Source organism: Tripterygium wilfordii, chromosome 14, assembly GCF_013401445.1.
Source record: "Tripterygium wilfordii isolate XIE 37 chromosome 14, ASM1340144v1, whole genome shotgun sequence".
Lineage (NCBI taxonomy): Eukaryota > Viridiplantae > Streptophyta > Magnoliopsida > Celastrales > Celastraceae > Tripterygium > Tripterygium wilfordii.
In genome coordinates, this window is record NC_052245.1 from 12,740,055 (window position 1) to 12,758,337 (window position 18,283).

The 18,283-nt window shown below is 37.8% G+C and overlaps 3 protein-coding genes across 4 annotated transcripts; 1 reads left to right on the forward strand and 2 right to left on the reverse strand.

Annotated features, from left to right (window-relative positions):
* Window positions 1-304: 304 nt before the first annotated feature.
* On the reverse strand, window positions 305-7,407 carry LOC120015532 (peroxisomal fatty acid beta-oxidation multifunctional protein MFP2-like). 2 transcript variants are annotated; one of them, XM_038867993.1, is made up of 18 exons: window positions 7,019-7,407; window positions 5,556-5,627; window positions 5,396-5,449; window positions 5,261-5,317; window positions 5,052-5,119; window positions 4,810-4,891; window positions 4,148-4,203; window positions 3,726-4,028; window positions 3,557-3,643; window positions 2,658-2,832; window positions 2,429-2,550; window positions 2,160-2,323; window positions 1,831-2,085; window positions 1,606-1,727; window positions 1,306-1,427; window positions 971-1,119; window positions 739-877; window positions 305-450 (listed from the first exon to the last, which is right to left on the reverse strand). In XM_038867993.1, exons 1-18 carry the CDS (start codon window positions 7,119-7,121, stop codon window positions 415-417), a joined length of 2,166 nt encoding a protein of 721 aa, XP_038723921.1. In that variant the 5' UTR covers window positions 7,122-7,407; the 3' UTR covers window positions 305-414. The 2 variants fall into 2 exon arrangements, with proteins under 2 accessions (XP_038723921.1, XP_038723922.1); XM_038867994.1 differs by having other exon boundaries at window positions 5,261-5,306; window positions 7,019-7,088.
* Window positions 7,408-8,060: 653 nt separating this feature from the next.
* LOC120014459 (dynein light chain 1, cytoplasmic-like) lies at window positions 8,061-11,954 on the forward strand. Its single transcript, XM_038866420.1, has 3 exons — window positions 8,061-8,348; window positions 8,518-8,623; window positions 11,645-11,954. Exons 1-3 carry the CDS (start codon window positions 8,175-8,177, stop codon window positions 11,725-11,727), a joined length of 363 nt encoding a protein of 120 aa, XP_038722348.1. The 5' UTR covers window positions 8,061-8,174; the 3' UTR covers window positions 11,728-11,954.
* A 3,117-nt stretch (window positions 11,955-15,071) lies between these two features.
* Window positions 15,072-16,135, reverse strand: LOC120015402 (FCS-Like Zinc finger 15-like). The gene is made up of 2 exons (XM_038867817.1): window positions 15,815-16,135; window positions 15,072-15,641 (listed from the first exon to the last, which is right to left on the reverse strand). The coding sequence occupies exons 1-2, from the start codon at window positions 16,054-16,056 to the stop codon at window positions 15,440-15,442; spliced, it is 444 nt and encodes a 147-aa protein (XP_038723745.1). The 5' UTR covers window positions 16,057-16,135; the 3' UTR covers window positions 15,072-15,439.
* Window positions 16,136-18,283: the final 2,148 nt, after the last annotated feature.

Here is an 18,283-nt window from a genome sequence, read left to right on the forward strand (position 1 = left end):
CGCCCATGGCCATGAGCCAAGGGAACCATCTAAGAGAATCGAGGCGAGATTTACCACTCTGATTTTATTGTCTATTTTATGTTCTCACAACTCATGCAATATTGCCTCCCTAAGTCTACTCAATTTCACACCTTTGACAGCACAATCCGTGCGTACAGCGAACCATGACACTGTCTTAGGCAGGAAAATAGAAAGAATGATCGCACAATAGGATTACAAGCAGAAAAGACTGTTTGAAAATTTTTCCTGTGAGAAGTTATTCTCTCTCGATCACAAGGACGCTTGAATTGTAATTCTGTAAACCAATACAAATGTGGATGTTTATTTGACCTTAGAAAGGTAAAAGGAATACAAGAGAGTGTGTAAAATGAATCATTTTAAACCAGTTGACAGTACATGCTCAAGCTGATGATCTTACATCCGAGATTTTGCCTGTTCCACAGGAGCACTCTGCATTAAAACCAAAAGAATGGTTAGTATCATGGTACAAGGTTATCGATACTCATGTATAAATATCGATAAGTTGACTGAAAACATGGCTGCATAAGAATCTTGATTTCTCTAAAGAAATTATAAATTTGACATGTAGAGGGGATTTCCATGAGTAGCAAGAAGATTTATCAAATTTCTACAATTCATCGAACCTGTGCAAGTGAACTTGAAAGGGCGTCAAGTAAATCAAATATTGCACTGGAGGACAAGAAGAGTTTCTGATGCACAAGAAATGTTAGTACTCACCAGAGGAGCTCCCTTGGCAGCTCTTTCGGCCAAGAAGGCGCATGGCTTAAAAAATTCTCCATACATCTTAGACCATTCCTCCAATCTTGAGTAAATATATTTAGATCCAACTGAATCAGCCCAGAACAAGATTCCTCCCCTGTTCCAAATCGCAGCAATTCGTTAAAACAATATCCCCAATGGTTATGGAAGGCAAACTGTGAAAATAAAAAAAATAAGGTTTCATGCATGCCTGTAACGTGGAAAACCCATGCCCATAACTGAAGCAATGTCGAGATCTGCAGCCTTTACAACAATACCCTCAGCAAAAACTCGGCAGGCCTCATTAACTACAGGGAAAAATATCATTTCCACAATGTCCTTGTCCGATAACTTCACAAGCTGCAGCCAAGATTTAGGGAAAGATCTATATCATGATCATAATGGTTTGCATTTAATCTTCACTTATGCCATTATTAAGGGCCTTTAAATGATCAAATGTAATAGCAGCATGGGTCAAGCAGAGATACTGGAGGCCGGAGGGCACTGAAGTCCAATGCTGTAAAAAGTAAATGGGAGAAAAGGGACCTTCGGATCAACAGTCACACCAGATATGCTCCTCGCCCTCTCTATGTACTTCTTCAATTCAGGATCTGGATTAGCTTTGCGTTTATCATCATACACATAAAACCCTTTGCGTGTAGCTTCACCTGAAATTAGGGCAATGTAAATATGAATAACTTAAATGAGCCTTTTCTCATTGGATGTCCCCGAAGGACATATATTAAACATATGCAGTCACTGTATTGGTGAACAAAAGGGCTTGCTCAACTATACTAAACTAGATATTTGAATGCAAATTTAACTTCGACAGGGTCTCTTTGTTACCAAGTCTCTTATCCTCTATCATGATTGGAAGAAGCATAGATTTGTATGTCCGCTCAGGAAAGTTCTGAACAAATTGCAAGCCAGTTGCCATTCCAACACCAAAACCAACCAGGTCTTTCAACCTGCATCAATACATAAATCTAGAAGACAGGTTCGGCGTGACAATCATATGAACGTTGAGAAGAAACCACAAAACAGATCATAGTTGCCTAAGATTCTGAATACCTGAATGGACCCATTGGCATTCCAAATTTAGTGATCGCCTTATCAATCTGGTAAACATCTGTACCACGTTCAACAAGAAAAGTAGCAGCTTGGGAGTAAGGAAAGAACACCCGGTTGACAGCAAAGCCTGTGCAATTCCCAACCGCAACAGGGGTCTTCCTTATCTTCTTCCCAACATCCAATAGATCAACAATCACTTGGGAAGATGTGTGATTAGTACGAACAATTTCTAGAAGTGGCATGACATGAGCCGGACTGCATTAGAAATACAAAATACTAAGAAGAGAAGAAGACAGAGAAGAAGTGACAAATACTAAGCCCAATACAACCTAAAGAAATGGGCACCAATGATCCGATCTTGGGAATTGGTCCTTTCACCAATTAAGTTCAAGTCGATTGTGGAAGTGTTACTTGCAAGTATGCAATGTGGAGGGCAATATTTTTCAAGATCAGCAAAAATTTGTTGCTTCAGAGAAACATTTTCAATAACAGCCTGTTACAAGAACAAATGTAAACAACATTGATCAATATTTAATTATTCAGATATCAGACAACAATGGTAAAAATGATTCCATATGGCATCTAAAGTCTAAACTACCTCAATGACCATGTCCACATCTTTAAAGCCTTCATAATCAAGAGCACCCTTAAGACGAGAGAGAGTTTTTTCAAATTTTTCTTGAGACATAACTCCTTTCCTAACTTGGCTTTGAAGATTGGCTGAACAAAAAAAAAATCACAAAAGGTAAACCATGTAAGAATAGAGTTACAAGATCGTAAAATGCAAGCCATGATCATAAGTTCTTAACAAACCATCCATTCCTCACCTCTGACTCTTCCAATCCCAGCTTCCAAGAACTTTTCATTTACTTCTTTCAGGATCACTGGGTAATTACTTAGAACAAAAGCAGTCGCTATTCCAGAACCCATTAACCCCCCACCAAGAACAGCAACCTTTTTCACTCGCCGTGGCACCAAGCCCTGGTCAGTAACTCCCGGAACCTGTTCAAAGCTCATAGAAAATAAAATTAGTTGAGTAAATGTGGGTAAATAAAGGGAAAATCAAGACCAGAACCTAAAGAGATTGATCATTGATTACCCTTTATTAGTATGAAGTGTTTGAAGAACCAAATTGCCAATCAGTACTTCAAAATTTTAAAAATTGACCATATTTAAATAAGCCGAGTGTTTTCAGGTTGTGGTAATGTACTTCATTTTCAGACTAGAAGTCAATCATTCTCAAAATTGAACACAGGTTTGAATGACGGAAAATGTCACGAGCTTGTATCAACTATCAACTGCAAGCAGTAAACAGCCACCACCGACCAGAGATGGGCTTCAAATTAAACATTCAAAGAGCCACTTTATAAACGTGTCATAAACAGCACAAAGAAGAAAAGAATTTTAAAATTCAGACACTGTTAAATTGTTGAGTAACTCGAGTAATCAATATACATATTGACAAACCCAAGTAGAAATCAAAGGTAAAGCAAGAAAATGGAAATTACCGAACCATCTCCCTGAATTTCATTCTGTGTAAATGATTTATTTTTTTCCAATGACATGAATTTTAGCAAAGAAACTTGCCAAGCATATCGTGCTCAAACATGAAGGATTGAATCGTGAACTCAAATTTTTCCATATAATCAAATCCTGATGCAGAAATCTCCATGCATAAAATGGACAACAAGGAGGAAAATTCAAGCAATAGAGTCCCAAAAAAAACCTTCCTACTTCCACGTTGAGCAAAAAAGATGTGAATCAAACTCTTGGAGGTGTCAGAATGCTTGAGTTCTTGGGATGCTTCAACCTCCTGCCAACAGCATACATGTCGTGTCATTAAGCAGTTTCATAATCTGAAGAGAATCAAAAGAATACCAGAGTCCAATAAGGACCTTCAAAAGTCCAGCCCGTGGACCAGAAACTATGCCCTCTTCAACACAATCAATGCAAAGTAAAGGATGTTTGAGATTTGGAGCCTGTTTCTGGGCTTGTGTTCTTGCAAATTTGAAAATTTCCCTTGCTTCCCTGAGTGAATCTAACTTGTCAGTCTTGTATAGACTAGGAACCCATGGTCTCCTGCGCTCCAAGATATCCAGGGCCCACCGCCTTGCAATGTCTACCAACTCATCAGGTGATACTAAAGCATCCACAAGGCCCAAATTATGAGCTTCCCCCCCTTTAACCGGCTTTGACGTCTACTTGTACGAGAGACAGAGAGAGACAAGGAGAGAGATTAGCTAAACTTGGTATGGCCACCATGCAAATAATAGAAACCGCTAGGATCAGGCAACAGGAAGATCTAGCCACGACTTACCAACATCATATCTAGTGCCTTTGAGATGCCAACAAGTCGTGGAAGCCGCTGCGTTCCTGACGTAATAAAGGTGAAAAACATCAATAATAAAAAGAAACAGGGAAAAGGTTTTTGTATATCAGGCAAACAGAGCCATTAATAATACATGATGTATTTCTTAAAAGTTGCGATATGATTCAGCCAGTAACTGCCCTCGGTTTATTCAAATTACATAGATATAAAACTCATGTTAAAACTAGCAACCGCATTAGGCTCTAGAGTCATCAAACCAAGAGCGTCAGAATCATTATTCAATTTGTCAAAACAGCCATTCATCAACAAGAACATGTGGCTTGGACATTTTTAATCATATAGAAACTTCAAAACAAAGTCTTCCAAATTTAAATGGACAAGCAACATGAGTACGTTCACGTTTTGAAAGGATTCACCCATGCAAGATGATGACTAACCATTTAGAGATTGAAATACAAAACCAAAGTATTTGCCTTCATTGTTAAGTTCCCAGTTACAATGACATACACACACATAATTTGGTGGAACAATAACATGAATAAACCTGTTAACATTGAAAAGTACTAATGTTCACACATTAGAAGCATGAAGGGATAACATATTCTGGGAAACTTCTAGATAGATACCAAAAAACATTCCCATTCCCATACCTCCAAATCCAGGAATTATTCCAAGCTGAAGCTCAGGCAAACCAAGCTGCGCAGTGGGGGTTGAAATTCGTGCATGGCATGCCTGACGTGGCAAACCAATGAGATGTCAAGATGTAAACTAATGTCTCAAATGACACAGTGATACATACAATTGCAACTTCTAATCCTCTCCCTAAGGCAAAGGCAGAGTAATGAAATCTCAGGTTTATATTCTTTGGTTAAAATGACGCAAGAATGCGTACCATTGCAACTTCTAAACCTCCACCTAAGGCAAGGCCATCAATCGCAGCAACGGAAGGTTTTCTAGCACCTGAGAACCAAAGCAAGCAATCGGAGAATTCAGAATTGTCATGCATTAATGAAATCTTGGAGAAAAAAAATGATAAAACATGACCAAAGAAAAAAAAGATTGAATGCAACATGACTACGAAAATTGAGATCCAACTTTTACCTTCCATGGTGTCACTGATAATCTCCACAGATATAAAACCAGGCTTCTGTTCAGTTGCTGTGAAAACATACTAAGACTTTATTTTTCATTTTATGCATAACTAAAATACAAGACATGGGAAACAATAAAACATACCCTGTCCGCCAAAAGCAGTAATGTCAAAACCACCAGAAAACTTGCCATTAGCTCCTGTTACCGCATAAGAAAAAAGAAGATTTTTATGCTTAACAACTATTAACATGGTTAGCATCTCTTTGTGATTCTTTGTTTGATACCAAAATCTTGTCAAGCTTACCTGTCAAAACAATTGCCTTCACATCATCTCTTCGCAAGGCCTGATCATAACTCTCTTTCAAGCTGTTTAACACTGGGGAGTGGGGAGTGGGTAGCGAGAATGAGAAAACATTATTGATTCAGAGATACAAAAAAAAATATCTTAGCAAATAGCAACTATAGTTTCAAGTTAGCAAGGGAGTTGCCTTGCCCTCTGATAAGTATCCCACATCGGTTAGGAGTGAGTGAGAAGTGCAATAGATAAGTGAGGGCTCTCCTCTCACTAGTATCCAAGGTTTTCAGGGGCTTAGCCCACTGGGGCCTTGGTACAGCCGGCCCATATGTTGGGTGTCGGTTAGGCCTTGGTTATGCGTGAGAGGGGTTGGTCTGATGAACCTATCAAAGGTATCGGAGCCTTCGTTCCTGCCATGTGGGGGGACGCTGCTGGCCCTCAACTTGGGGCCGCACCTACGGAGTGGCCAGCCTTGGTGCTTGACCCACGGAGTTCAGACATTCGATGGGGGCTCAGTAGGCTGGAGGCCGAACCCCTGCCCATTCGAAGTGTGGCTTCGGCCCGACTGGCTTCGGAGGGGCCAGCCAGGGTGCTTGACCAACGTGGGCGTTGGTCTTGAAGGGGTGGGCTTTGATAAGTATCCCACATCGGTTAGGAGTGAGTGAGAAGTGCAATAGATAAGTGAGGGCTCTCCTCTCACTAGTATCCAAGGTTTTCAGGGGCTTAGCCCACTGGGGCCTTGGTACAGCCGGCCCATATGTTGGGTGTCGGTTGGGCCTTGGTTATGCGTGAGAGGGGTTGGTCTGATGATCCTATCACCCTCCCTTGCTTCAGAGATACAAAAAAAATGTCTTAGCAACTATAGTTTCAAGTCAGCAAGGGAGTCGCCTTGCCCTCCCCAAAAATCGAAAATACCAATTTTCCCTGTCAATATTTAGTGCTTTTAGAAGAATCAACTAATTTGAATCCAGCTGTTAAATTCAATCTAGAAATGTTGACAATCATCTAGAAATGTTGTCAATCATCTACGAGATGGAGTTCACAAACCCTTGAGCCCTGTAAAACGATTTCAATACCAGCAGGTGAGGATCCTTTGATCCTTTTTGTCAACTGCTCACAAGGAGCACAGCCAAATCCAAAAACCCACCTCTAATTTTCCCGTCTCAACATTTACAAACCCACTCAAGTGATTGAAGCAATTCACAGTAGCTCATCCAAACTGCTAAATCAAAATTAGCTGAAGTCTGTCAGACTGTCACTTATTCACTTACAACATGAATTAAACACATCTCCCACCAGTAAATGAGCAAGATAGGACTCGAGGATCGGGAATTCACAATAAAAGGGGCCCGTGTTCAACTAATAAAGGAATTCATCCATGACCCCAAAAAAAAAACGAAAGATGAAATTAAAGACTGATATGATATGAAATGGGTTTTGCACAATTGAAAATGATAAGATCTTAGAGATACCATCGAAGGAGAGAGCATTGACAGGAGGGTGGATGATAGTGATAAGGGCCACTCCATCAGAACCCACTTCGATCGTTGTTCTTCCCTTTGTCTTGTTTGCCATTGTCGCCTCTTCCACTCTCTCTGTATATGATTATGATTGTGTTTCTCAAACTGATGACTATATATGTAGAGATTTTTGTTATGGAAGAAGGTGAGAGTGTCATCATGTTCCCCTGCTTGGATGAGCGTAAATGTGTAATGATTTTTTATTTTTCTATAATTGAAATATTTTTTCCTCCAACTTTCCAATCGGCCATCCTTATTCGGATTAAAATCTTCTCGAGAAAGTGAAAGAAAATGAAATATGATTGAGAATTTGAGATAATGAGTTGTAAATGTGAAATTTCACAGAAAACGATCTGGTGCCATTCAGAGCTTTCGATCTCAGTAGAGTCTGATGTTGGTGGGCCACATTTTGGGCCATACGGCCCATACTTATTTTTTCACGGGCTGACGTAGAGTTTAATGTTTGTTGGGATACTACTTTCTGTCCTTGGACCATAGGCTTTTCCTAGCCAGCGCAATATTGTGTGGCCCAAGACCAACTTAACAACTTGGACCCCTACCATGTAAGTTTTCGTTTGTAATTTTTGGTCACTCAAATAATTGATCAGTTCCAACTCGACCATCAAATCTTCAAACATTTTTATTTAAGAATCGAAAGTTGAAAATTATTCAAATTTACTCACATAGTCAGATTTTAATGAGACATAAAAAATCAAACTAAAAAATCTATTCGAACATTAAAAAAAAATACACATGTATATTGATATAGTTTTCAATTTTGAATTTTCAAATTAAAATGTTTGAAAATTTAATTATCAAGTTCAATTCGATCAATTGTTTCAGTGATCAAAAATTATATTAATTATGATCTACTTTTGCCAAAAAAAATGCGTGCAAAGTGAATTTTTACTTGGATTGTTGGACTAATTTGAAAATTAAGAAGTAAAGTGATAATGAAGAGTAGAGGGTAGAATAAAACTGAAAATGATTGAACCACATATAGTCGCTGAGTCACAGACAGACGCAAGGAGAAGCTCTTCTTCCTTAAAAGCTCTCTTTTCCAAAATAAAAACGGAGCGTCTCTTAACTTGAAGGTGAAGAGCTGAAAATGAGTGAAGATGCGAAGAGAAGCGTCACTGGAGCGATGATCGTGAGACCCAACTCCTCCGAAGACAGGAAAACCTCCGTGGCCACAGCTACCAACGCCGCAAGGCAAGTTACCATCAAGAGTGCCGACATGAGCGACGCCATGCAGAAGGAAGCTGTCGAGATCGCTATAGCTGTTAGCTCTCTTTACTCCGAACTCTCTTTTTTTAGATTTTTTTTCCCTTTTTGGTTTTGTTTCCATTTTTTTGATTTGATTCTTGTCGGTTTGTTTTAGTTTTGGATTTCGTGGGTTTTCTGGGAGGGCTAATTATTCGTCTAATGGAAAAGGTAATTTGTGTATTCAGGCATTTGAGAAGAACAATGTAGAGAAGGATGTTGCAGAGAATATAAAGAAGGCGTTTGATAAGAAGCATGGGGCCACTTGGCACTGCATAGTTGGTCGCAATTTTGGTAACCCAATTTTTTTCACCTTACTTTTATTGGGTTTTTGTTTTCAATTCTTTAGTTTTCTAGATTTCATTTAAGCAGATGAAGCATAATGTTTGCTGTAGAGATGTTAAGGTTAGTTTTGCCATCTTTACTTTGTCGATGGGTGATTTGATGAAATAGAGAAAGAAAAGTAACAGATCTGGCCTCAAAGTTGATGCTATGCTCATGCATTTCCTGATTGTGTATTTTGGGTTATTTGAGCTGTAAGAATGTTAATATAATGATACTGATAGTCTGATACTGTAAAAGAAAATAGCATTCCAACTTTCTCAAGCACCATGCATCAGACAATAAAAACAGAATTGCAACAGATGGGTTGAGTGGGATAAGTAAATTTGTGATCTCAAGTTGAGAGATTGATTATATTAGCTGCCATCACTTTTGCAGAATGAAGGGTTCTTCATTTTTACTATTGGTACACTTTTGGAGTCCTGAGTGTTATCCCTATCAATTTAAATCTTGTTCCTTCCTCCGACATTAAGACATAGATGGCCACCATATTACTCGGTGTGTCTTTGTTTGTTGTGAAAGGAAATCTAGCGCAGCACAAAGAGAAGTACAATAGTGCATGAAGCTTTGTGATTTTATGATTTAGCCTTATAAGCTACAGCCGTGATCTCAAGAATGCACATTTTACTTTGAGCAGCCCTATGAGTTTGTAATCTTTGCTGAGGATATTGTGTGCTTTTCAATGAGGAAGGAAGAAAGATGTTGTGAAGGAAAACAATGGCACGCTTTAACATTTCTTGGTGAGCATTAGTAGTGACCTAGTTAAGAAGTGGGAATCTGGGCTTACTTTGGTTAAGATATGGCTAGGTTTTGTTAATGTTAGAGGAAGGAATGTGTACAAATTTGCTTTGGTTCTTTCGCTGCTTTCAACTGTAAATTTTATGAGTAAGCAAGTAACCAAAAAACACATGACATCATACTGCTTATGAGATTTTGTTTCTGCTTAGAACCAAAATACTCTGACAAGAAATACGCATATAGAAGAATCTAGTTGTTAATTTCAATTGCTTGAGATTGGGAAGAAAAACATGTGGACTTAGCATCTTGATTGTTTTGAATGAAATCAAAGTCATGCAATTCGCAGATCATGCTAAACGCTAAAAATTCTTTTTGTGTCCTGGAAAATAGTTTTGAACTGTTCAACAAATGGGCGTTGTGTCTTATGACATGGAAATTTTCAATTGAAAAGCTTTTCTGGTCAAAATTATGAATTTTCAAAATTTCATACCTGGTTGTTGTCAGAATTATGTCTGATCTTTATGTGTCCATGTCTATCTGTTAGGGAACGAGTGAATGATAAAATGCGTCATATAATATGTGTAACCTAAACCTTGCATCAAAAGTTATGCTGTTTATATAGTTTTGGAAAAGAGTTGTGGTTGGAGTTGATTTTTTCATATGAGATTTTACTTCTCTTAATGTGCCTTGTGTTGCACATTAGCTGGCCTTCTCATTAGGTTCAAGCTTGTAGTTTGTTGCTTATTGTCAGGCATGACTTGTGATTTTATTAAGTTGGGATGGATTCATGTAGTCAAGGAAATGCAGACAACTATAGGCTCTAGGTTTTTCAATGTTTGGGATATTGTGAGAAGATTTCTGAGGGGCTGGAGGAGAAAAAGGGATCCTAGCTAAAATCCCTTTGGGCTTTGGCTATGATTTTGGCTTGCTTTGGGTGAGTGGAACAAAAGAGCTTTTGAGAGAAGGAAACCAATTCAAGGCATACATAATACTTAGCTAAACTGTACTTTTATCTGGCCAGTCAAAATAACACAACAGATGAAACTGTTATTGATGTTTACTCTTATTCATGTATTTAAGGAAATGTAGACAACTAGGGCCTCGCTGGTGGAACTTTTGCAATGTGATGTAGAAGTTTGTGAGGGGCTAGGGAAGAAAAGGCATCATTGCCACAATTCCTTTGACAACTTTTGAGCTTGTTTTGTGAGTGTCGATCAAAACTCAAAAGACCTTTTGAGTTTTGAGGGAGGGAAACCAACTAGTAAGCAACAAGGAAGTTTAGTTAAACCCTATTTGTATCTGCCTGTAGAAGTAGCACAAAAGATGAGAGTATTATTTGTCATGTCATAATTTTCTTATCAAATATTTTCTTGTAATTTGAGTGGCACCTCCTTAGTTCCCTTATCAGTAACATTCTTTTTCACCGTTCATCATCAACATAATCATCATCCTTATCATCAAAACTTTATCCCCAAACAATTTGATGCTGGTTATATGAATCAACAAGAGATATTAGTTGGAATCCACTCTGAATTTTCCTTTTACCATTCATCTCATCATCTGGATCCAAAGTTATGGTCTCTGTTAATCATATAGAGTTCCTGTCCTTTCTTATCATATCTGTCTTTCTTTGGCCTCACCCCTCTCTTTTGTGCTTCCTTTTAAATTTCTCATTTAAGGAAGGAAGGTGGTGAATGGGATGGGGATCTTAAGTGTTTAACAAAATGCGTCCTTTCATTTCAATTGAAGCTGGTGCTCTTCAAATTCATGCAATCCACTATAGCATCCTTAATATTTGTAATGAATTATAGTCGTGTGGGGACATGTCTGCTATGGAGTGAAGATGTGCAGTTGGATGTGTTGGAGAGAACTGTTCCACCGTCAGACTAGTGGGAAGTCTCTGTTGAGCGAGATGCTTGCTTTCATTAACAGTGATTTATACCCTTTTGATGGTGCTTTCATCAACAGACAAATACCCTTTTGAAAGTATTTCTACATCTGATTGCATATGGCCAATTTTCGAGGTTGGGGTTGGAGTTTAAATTTTTTTGCTCTTTCAACATATGAATTTGTTGCATAAAGCTGACATAAGAGCCAAATTGATTTTTCTTCCATCTCTCTCAATGTTATGTTTCTGTGGGAAAAAAATGGAAAAAGATGGAATTCTACTCTTTCTATTGATAATTTAGGTTGTACTGACATTCTTCTTCTTGCACGCCCCCATGGTTAATACAGGTTCTTACGTGACTCATGAGACAAATCACTTTGTTTACTTCTACTTGGATCAGAAAGCGGTTCTGTTGTTCAAGTCTGGTTGATTGCAGTTGTATGTTTGATGAAGATGTTGATGATGCCGTTGTGGTAAGCCTGATAGGACATGGACAAGGGTGTTATTGTGATGATATAGTTAGAATGTATGTATTTAATTAGAACTTATTGCCACGCCAGGCATCTTGCTGGGCATTCTTCTTTCCAACTTGTACATTTCATTTTCTTCTAAAAACTTGGTCTTTTGGATGAATGTGAACTGAAGTGTCTCTGCTTATTCCTCTCCTTTCATCCCCCCCCCCCCCCTCCCCCAGCTGTTCTGTGATACATTTTTCTAATTTCTTTGGTTGGATTTCATCATTTCTGTATGTCGTTGATGTTATGGTCTGATTATCGTGTGCTTTGACCTTGGCAAACTGGGTTATCTGGGGTTTGCAGCTTATTAGTATTTACATCAGATGGGGATCCTTATTAATACGATACGACTGCATGTCCCTAATCCTCTACTTTGAGCTTTGTTACTGCATATTGCGAGGAAAGATTGTAATCACGGACTAGATACCAAGAATCTCCTCTGCGTTTAGTTGAAGAAAAAGGGTTTTGCATGGGATCATCTTTGTAAGCATGGTTTCCAATCAAAAGCCCAGATCCCCTCCTTCCATAAGCAGGTATTCTTGGTCCAGACACTCGGGCACAAGAACCTCATAAAATTTGGTTCAGGTCAGCTTCTACCATATACTTTATATGAGATCAGAGAACCACTATGATATTATCTAATCAACTCTAGATTATTGAGACATTGTGTTTATTATTCACAAATTCAAACTGCATATCTGCGATCATCATTATCCCGCATATCCGTTATTATATATGCTACTATTGACAAAATTGTAACTCACTGTCTGCTGAAAGCTCATTGTATGCATCAAGGTGGTGTGTTTTTCTTGCAGTGAAACTCAATCAAGGACATTAGTGTCCCTTTCCAGGAAGGGTTTGTGGCTGTGGAGAGTAGGGGTGTGAATCGGTCGGTTTGGTCGGTTATTTTACATTGGGACACCCGGGCCGAAATTTCGGTTTTCTTAGATATAGAAAACTGATAACCAACGGTCACGCTTATCTTGACATGAAAACCGCCCAACGGTTTTCGGTTATTATGGTCGGTTTTTCGGTTTTTTGGTTATTGGTCAAATATTTGGGCTTGATACACTAACTTAGTATACTAGCTAAATATGTGAAAAATTAAATAGCCATTTGGCCCTTGCCCATAAGGCATATGTTGCACATCCAATATCCATAATTCAAAGAAGTAAAGAAAGATTGAAAGACTAAAGTAAAAAACGAATTTAAGGTCTAAGGACCACACTTGGGCCATTGATTCAAAATTCAATTGTCCAAATTACAATAATCATTATAATATATTTAAGTCATTAGTAATAAGAAATTATTAAGAATAAAAGATTATAATTTTATAAGTAAACTTGTAAATTTGTAAATTTGTAAACTTTAACTTACTTAACTATATTATATATTTAATATTTATAAATATATAATTTCGGTCGGTTTGATCGGTTTGTCTTGATAAATAAAAAACCGATCGAATTTTTGGTTTTTTTAACCTAGCATAACCGATCAATTCGGTTTTCACTTGCATGTATTATATGAACAGCCCAATAGGTCGGTTCGGTCGGACGATTCGGTTTTTTCGGTTAATTTTCCCAGCCCTATTGGAGAGTAGTATCATGGCATAAAGACAAAGCCATAATTATTACAAATTATTATACCCCAAATGGGTGCCCTAGAATCATTCAAAACCGCATGAGCACATAGAAAAGTTGCAAGATTCTATGGTCCTCTATCCTCTTTTTCATATGCTTCCAAGTCATACACTTTTTTATGCCCCGACATTTTTGTCATCAGATGCATGACTACTACCAGAAACTATGATGCCATTTTAGCACTGTATTTTGTTGCTTAGTCTCTATTTCTCTGCTGGCTTTATTTCTACTCCCATACTCAATTTGGATGATTGGTCCACACTCCACTCTACAATGCAAAATTTTCATTTAAACTTTTTTTAAGCCGAGAATAACATCATATAAAATTGTAATTTCGACATCAGATATATAACTAAACTCGGATTGTCAAACCCGTACGCGTAGGAGTTTTTTACCTGACACTATATAGGTTGAGTTAAAACTCTGCATATGACCACATGAATGTTTTTTCCAGCGAGAATATAACTCAGCATCTCCCCAGCCCATAAAATTTGACCCCAAAAAAGATTCACTCATTTTTTTTAGTACATTAAGACTAATTTTATGGAAGGATCCAAATTAAAGGGCATCAAGTACACGTCTCATTCAAGTGATTAGCTGCCCCCAAGTGTGTTTGTTTGGGCCTACAAAACAATGGGCACCCCATGAATAAATCTCAATGGTTTCAGACAGAAACTATGTCATACGCTTCTTCTTTGGCAGCATTGCTAGTGTTTACTATTCTCTGCAAACAAACAAAAAAGGCCAAAAGAGAGATGCAATTGTACTAAACCTTCTTCAATTGGAAATCAAAACGTGACTTTGGAGCTTTGATAATGGTCACCTACTTTCATTAATTATTCTTGATTGTGAAAGATTGCTTATACTTTTTTTACCCCATTTTCTAACCACAAAGTCCTCCACTCAAAAAAAATGTACCCCCATTGACTATCAGGGTGTAAATAATCCTTAATATCTAAATTCACACCTAATGACGAAAGAAAATATCAGATAAATTTTAAAAATGAAAAAAAATATATATTGTGTGATGTGACACACCTCTCAAACTATTGAATTCAAATCATAAACTCTACAATTTTAAACTAATTGTGGAGTTCCAAATCCATATCACAAGCTCACCCAGTCGAGTTTGCTTAACTCGCTCATTAAACACGCATATCCTTGTGTGATGGAGTTTGAGAACCACTTGGGTGATAACGTCAAACTCTATGGACTCAGAGTCCTGAATTATATTCTCATTGATAACAATATCATTGTGATAATGAGTTGGATTTTAACACAAATTATCATATTATTGGGTGAAAAATATCCTTGTGTGATGGAGTTTGAGAACCACTTGGGTGATAACGTCAAATTCTATGGACTCAGAGTCCTGAATTATATTCTCATTGATAACAATATCATTTGTGATAACGAGTTGGATTTTAACACAATTTATCATATTATTGGGTGAAAAATTTTTATATGCACATACTTGACAACTCAAGTTGAAGTACATATTTAGTATCGAAATGACAAACTTTGTTAAAAAGAAAAGGTGTACTAAGTTGAAGTACATGGTCTACTGAAGCATAATTTAGCAATCACATGTAAGATTTTGCTAAAATGCGCATAGAAAGAAACAAAAAAAACTTCGTACAGTTGTGTCATGTAGTGAAAGAAGAAGACAACACTAGTGATTATACCAAGAAAATGATGACTCTCATAATGCCTTAAACTCATAAATCCTGACATCATTGTCTCAGTAATCAAGCATGTTTAAGCATGTGTTAATAACTTTCCACAAATACCCTCAAAGGGTGGCAAAATGCCATGCAAGAGTAATTGGAGGAGACAAAGGTTAGAATGCCCCTCTCTCGCTTCATTCCAGGTGACAAAAACAACAGAGGACATGCAAGTCCTTACAAAAACAAACAGGGGTCAAACACGAACAAAATTCCAGAAAGCCCCAAAAACCAATTTTCATTTTCAGTTTCTGCGCTCTCTCTCAGTATGCAAAACCACCGGTTCGGTTTCTGGGCCCTTTGTTGCGGTTACGAGAACCAGAAGGTGAAGAAGAAGAAGCAGCAGCAGATGCAGAGGTTGGCTTCATAGCAGCCAATGAACAGTTCTCTTTACTTGGATTCTCTTCCTCGTCCATAAATATCTGCCTGCACCGGCACGCCACGCTACAAAAAGCCCTGTCCCCTCTACGAGAGTAAAACCAAATAAGTCCTTCAGTGAGACAATAACACAAACACATAGCATGCAAGCAAAATGGGGATAACAAAAAAGTACTTTGTACCAAAGAAAGAAGGGAGACTAGTGTTAAAGATCTGGGAATCTCTTAATTAATTAGGTTTCTGGTTTTGGGAGTCCTTACTTGTACATGTAGATGTCCTTTCCAGGTAAGAGCTTCTGTCTGCAAAGAAAACAATGCTCAAGAAAAGGCGGTACAGGGAAGGATATGGACTGAGAAACTCTCTTTGAAGTTGAAGAAAAAGGAGACGTTTTGCTTTTGTTGTTGTTGATGATCATGGTGGCTTTGTTGATGACTTGTGGGGTTTTCTTGTCATGGTTAGTAACACCCTTTTGGGTTTCCAAAACTATGCTTAAACCCACCATCTCTCATCTCTCTCAGTGGGTGGTGGAGGGCGAGGGCGGCGGCGGCGGGTTTTGAGGGGGAGAGATTTCTTTTGGTGGAAAATGAAGATGGAAATAAATAGAAAGAGAGGGAGTGAATACGAAGAGGTTAGTGGGACCCTCCCAACAGCTATAGAGAGCAGTCATACGGAATGACGATTTTACCGAGCCAACGATTTGACTTCTTGTCCTTTTTACTTGCCACGTATCCCCCTTACTACTTTCTTTCCTTTTCATTTTTTCCCACGAATCTTATCACCTTATCCACGTCATTTTTATCATTTCAATTAATAATTTGAGAGTATTTTTTGTCCTTTTAGGGATAAATAAGTCTCGGTTTGATTTATTTTATGACAAAATATTCTTTTTTTTTTGTTTTCAATTGATTTCATGTCTTCTGTGTTTTTAAAAATAGATAATCAAATGTGTTTTCTAGATTATTTTCTTTTTCAGGAAAAAATGTACGGAAAGTAAGCATTCCAAATTGACACACTATATTATTTTGGAGAATTATTCAAGTTGACGTGATTAAATTTTCTTGTTAAAAAATAACACTAATAAAAAGATAAAATAATTACATTATGAAAAATAGGGCAAATGTAGTATTTGACTTGACAGAGTTCTTCATGGGCGGCTTTGGCTTTGGCTTTGGCTTTTATTGACGTTCTGGTGGCTCAAACCTGGCTCAAAGTTGACTCAAGATCAATGGCACCCATTGGAATCAGGGAGATATCTATATATATATATATCATTATAAATTCGAGACTCGAGAGAGTATAAAAAAGGATTATTTTGTACTTTGTGTGTGGGTTATTTTCATTATCTTTTAAGCTTGGGAATCAAGGAATATTTGGTTCAAATCTTAGCAAATAATTAAATAAATAAAAGGAAATTAACAAATAAAGACAAGAAGATTTTTTTTAATATATTTTTTAGTGAATATTAGGATATAAAGCATGGAATTTATTCTCATCTCCACTGCCTATTAAGAAATAAAATCTCATTTTAACTTGTTATTAAAAAACATTACAAACACCAGACTAAATCAAATTACACCAGGATGGTGAGACCCCACCCTGACGCTACTATATTACTTCAATAATTACAAAAGCTTACCAGTTTCTTGGGACCAAGGCATGCATGAATGGTAAATTTACTGGAAGATTACAATCATGAGGTACTTTGTTGTGGCCATGTACGTGCATGTAATGATATATATAGCGATGGAGGCCCATGTCCTATACAGTACTTGATGCAGGAGGCAATCTGAGAGATCAGATAAGCTTTTGGGCCTACTTGGGCTTATTCCTTGACACTGGACCTTTGGTGACAGGTACTTGAGAAAGGGGAGTTTGGACCTGTGCTGGGACTCATAGGGCCCAATGGGCATGTGACTATTGCTCACTTATTTTGTCTTATAATTGTTACATCATCATTGAGTTCCAAACTGGGGCCTTAGCTCTTATCCCCAGTGGGCCTGGGATTTGTGGATCTGAAAAAAAGGCTATAACTTTCACGGATTCATCTTTTGAGCCCAAACCCGTACTATTGGGAGGTGGGCCTGAAAGGCCCATATGCCTTCGGCCCATTCTGAAAGGCAATTTAGGGATTTCACAACATCCATTTGCCTCTTCTTCAACACTGAAAATCTCCTCTGATTTACTCTGCTCGAAGCGATGTCATACAAGCTTGTAATTTGTATATTCAATATGAGTCTAAATTCGGACAATTAGGCTTGCAACGCATAGAAATTTTCCACCCAACGACAATGTAAAATTGGATCAAAACACAGCACATGACCACAAAAATATTGCTCCGAATAAGGTTTTTAATTGCACATGCCAAAACTAAAAATTAATGTCATGGAGATCAACTTCATGGGGAAGTTAGATTTTGACTTGTAAGTGGTGATCATGATCCGTCAATTTATTCTTCTTGTTAGTATCTTGCCAAACTTTCATGATCAGCCAACCTAGCTAGCTACCATATCTTCCAACCAGAAGTGGCTAGATTTTTTTATTTTTCGGTTGTCCAAAATCCACGCATATAACATATGTGTGGTTCCTTGATTTTGAACAGCCAAACACTCAAGCTGTACGTATATATATATATATATATATATATATATATATATAATATCAATCCATCCTCCCAACATCCTTTTCATGGCCTATGTTGACTCACGATACAAGTCACTTGCATGCGTTTG

Coding starts and splice junctions, on each gene's coding strand:
- LOC120015532 (XM_038867993.1), bottom strand. CDS start 7,121: ATGGCAAACAAGACAAAGGGAAGAACAACGATCGAAGTGGGTTCTGAT. Junction 4,029..4,147: donor AGGCACTAGATATGATGTTG/GTAAGTCGTGGC, acceptor TCGTACAAGTAG/ACGTCAAAGCCGGTTAAAGG. Junction 2,551..2,657: donor TGGGATTGGAAGAGTCAGAG/GTGAGGAATGGA, acceptor TTTTTTGTTCAG/CCAATCTTCAAAGCCAAGTT.
- LOC120014459 (XM_038866420.1), top strand. CDS start 8,175: ATGAGTGAAGATGCGAAGAGAAGCGTCACTGGAGCGATGATCGTGAGA. Junction 8,349..8,517: donor CTGTCGAGATCGCTATAGCT/GTTAGCTCTCTT, acceptor TTGTGTATTCAG/GCATTTGAGAAGAACAATGT. Junction 8,624..11,644: donor CATAGTTGGTCGCAATTTTG/GTAACCCAATTT, acceptor TGGTTAATACAG/GTTCTTACGTGACTCATGAG.
- LOC120015402 (XM_038867817.1), bottom strand. CDS start 16,056: ATGGTGGGTTTAAGCATAGTTTTGGAAACCCAAAAGGGTGTTACTAAC. Junction 15,642..15,814: donor AAGGACATCTACATGTACAA/GTAAGGACTCCC, acceptor TTACTCTCGTAG/AGGGGACAGGGCTTTTTGTA.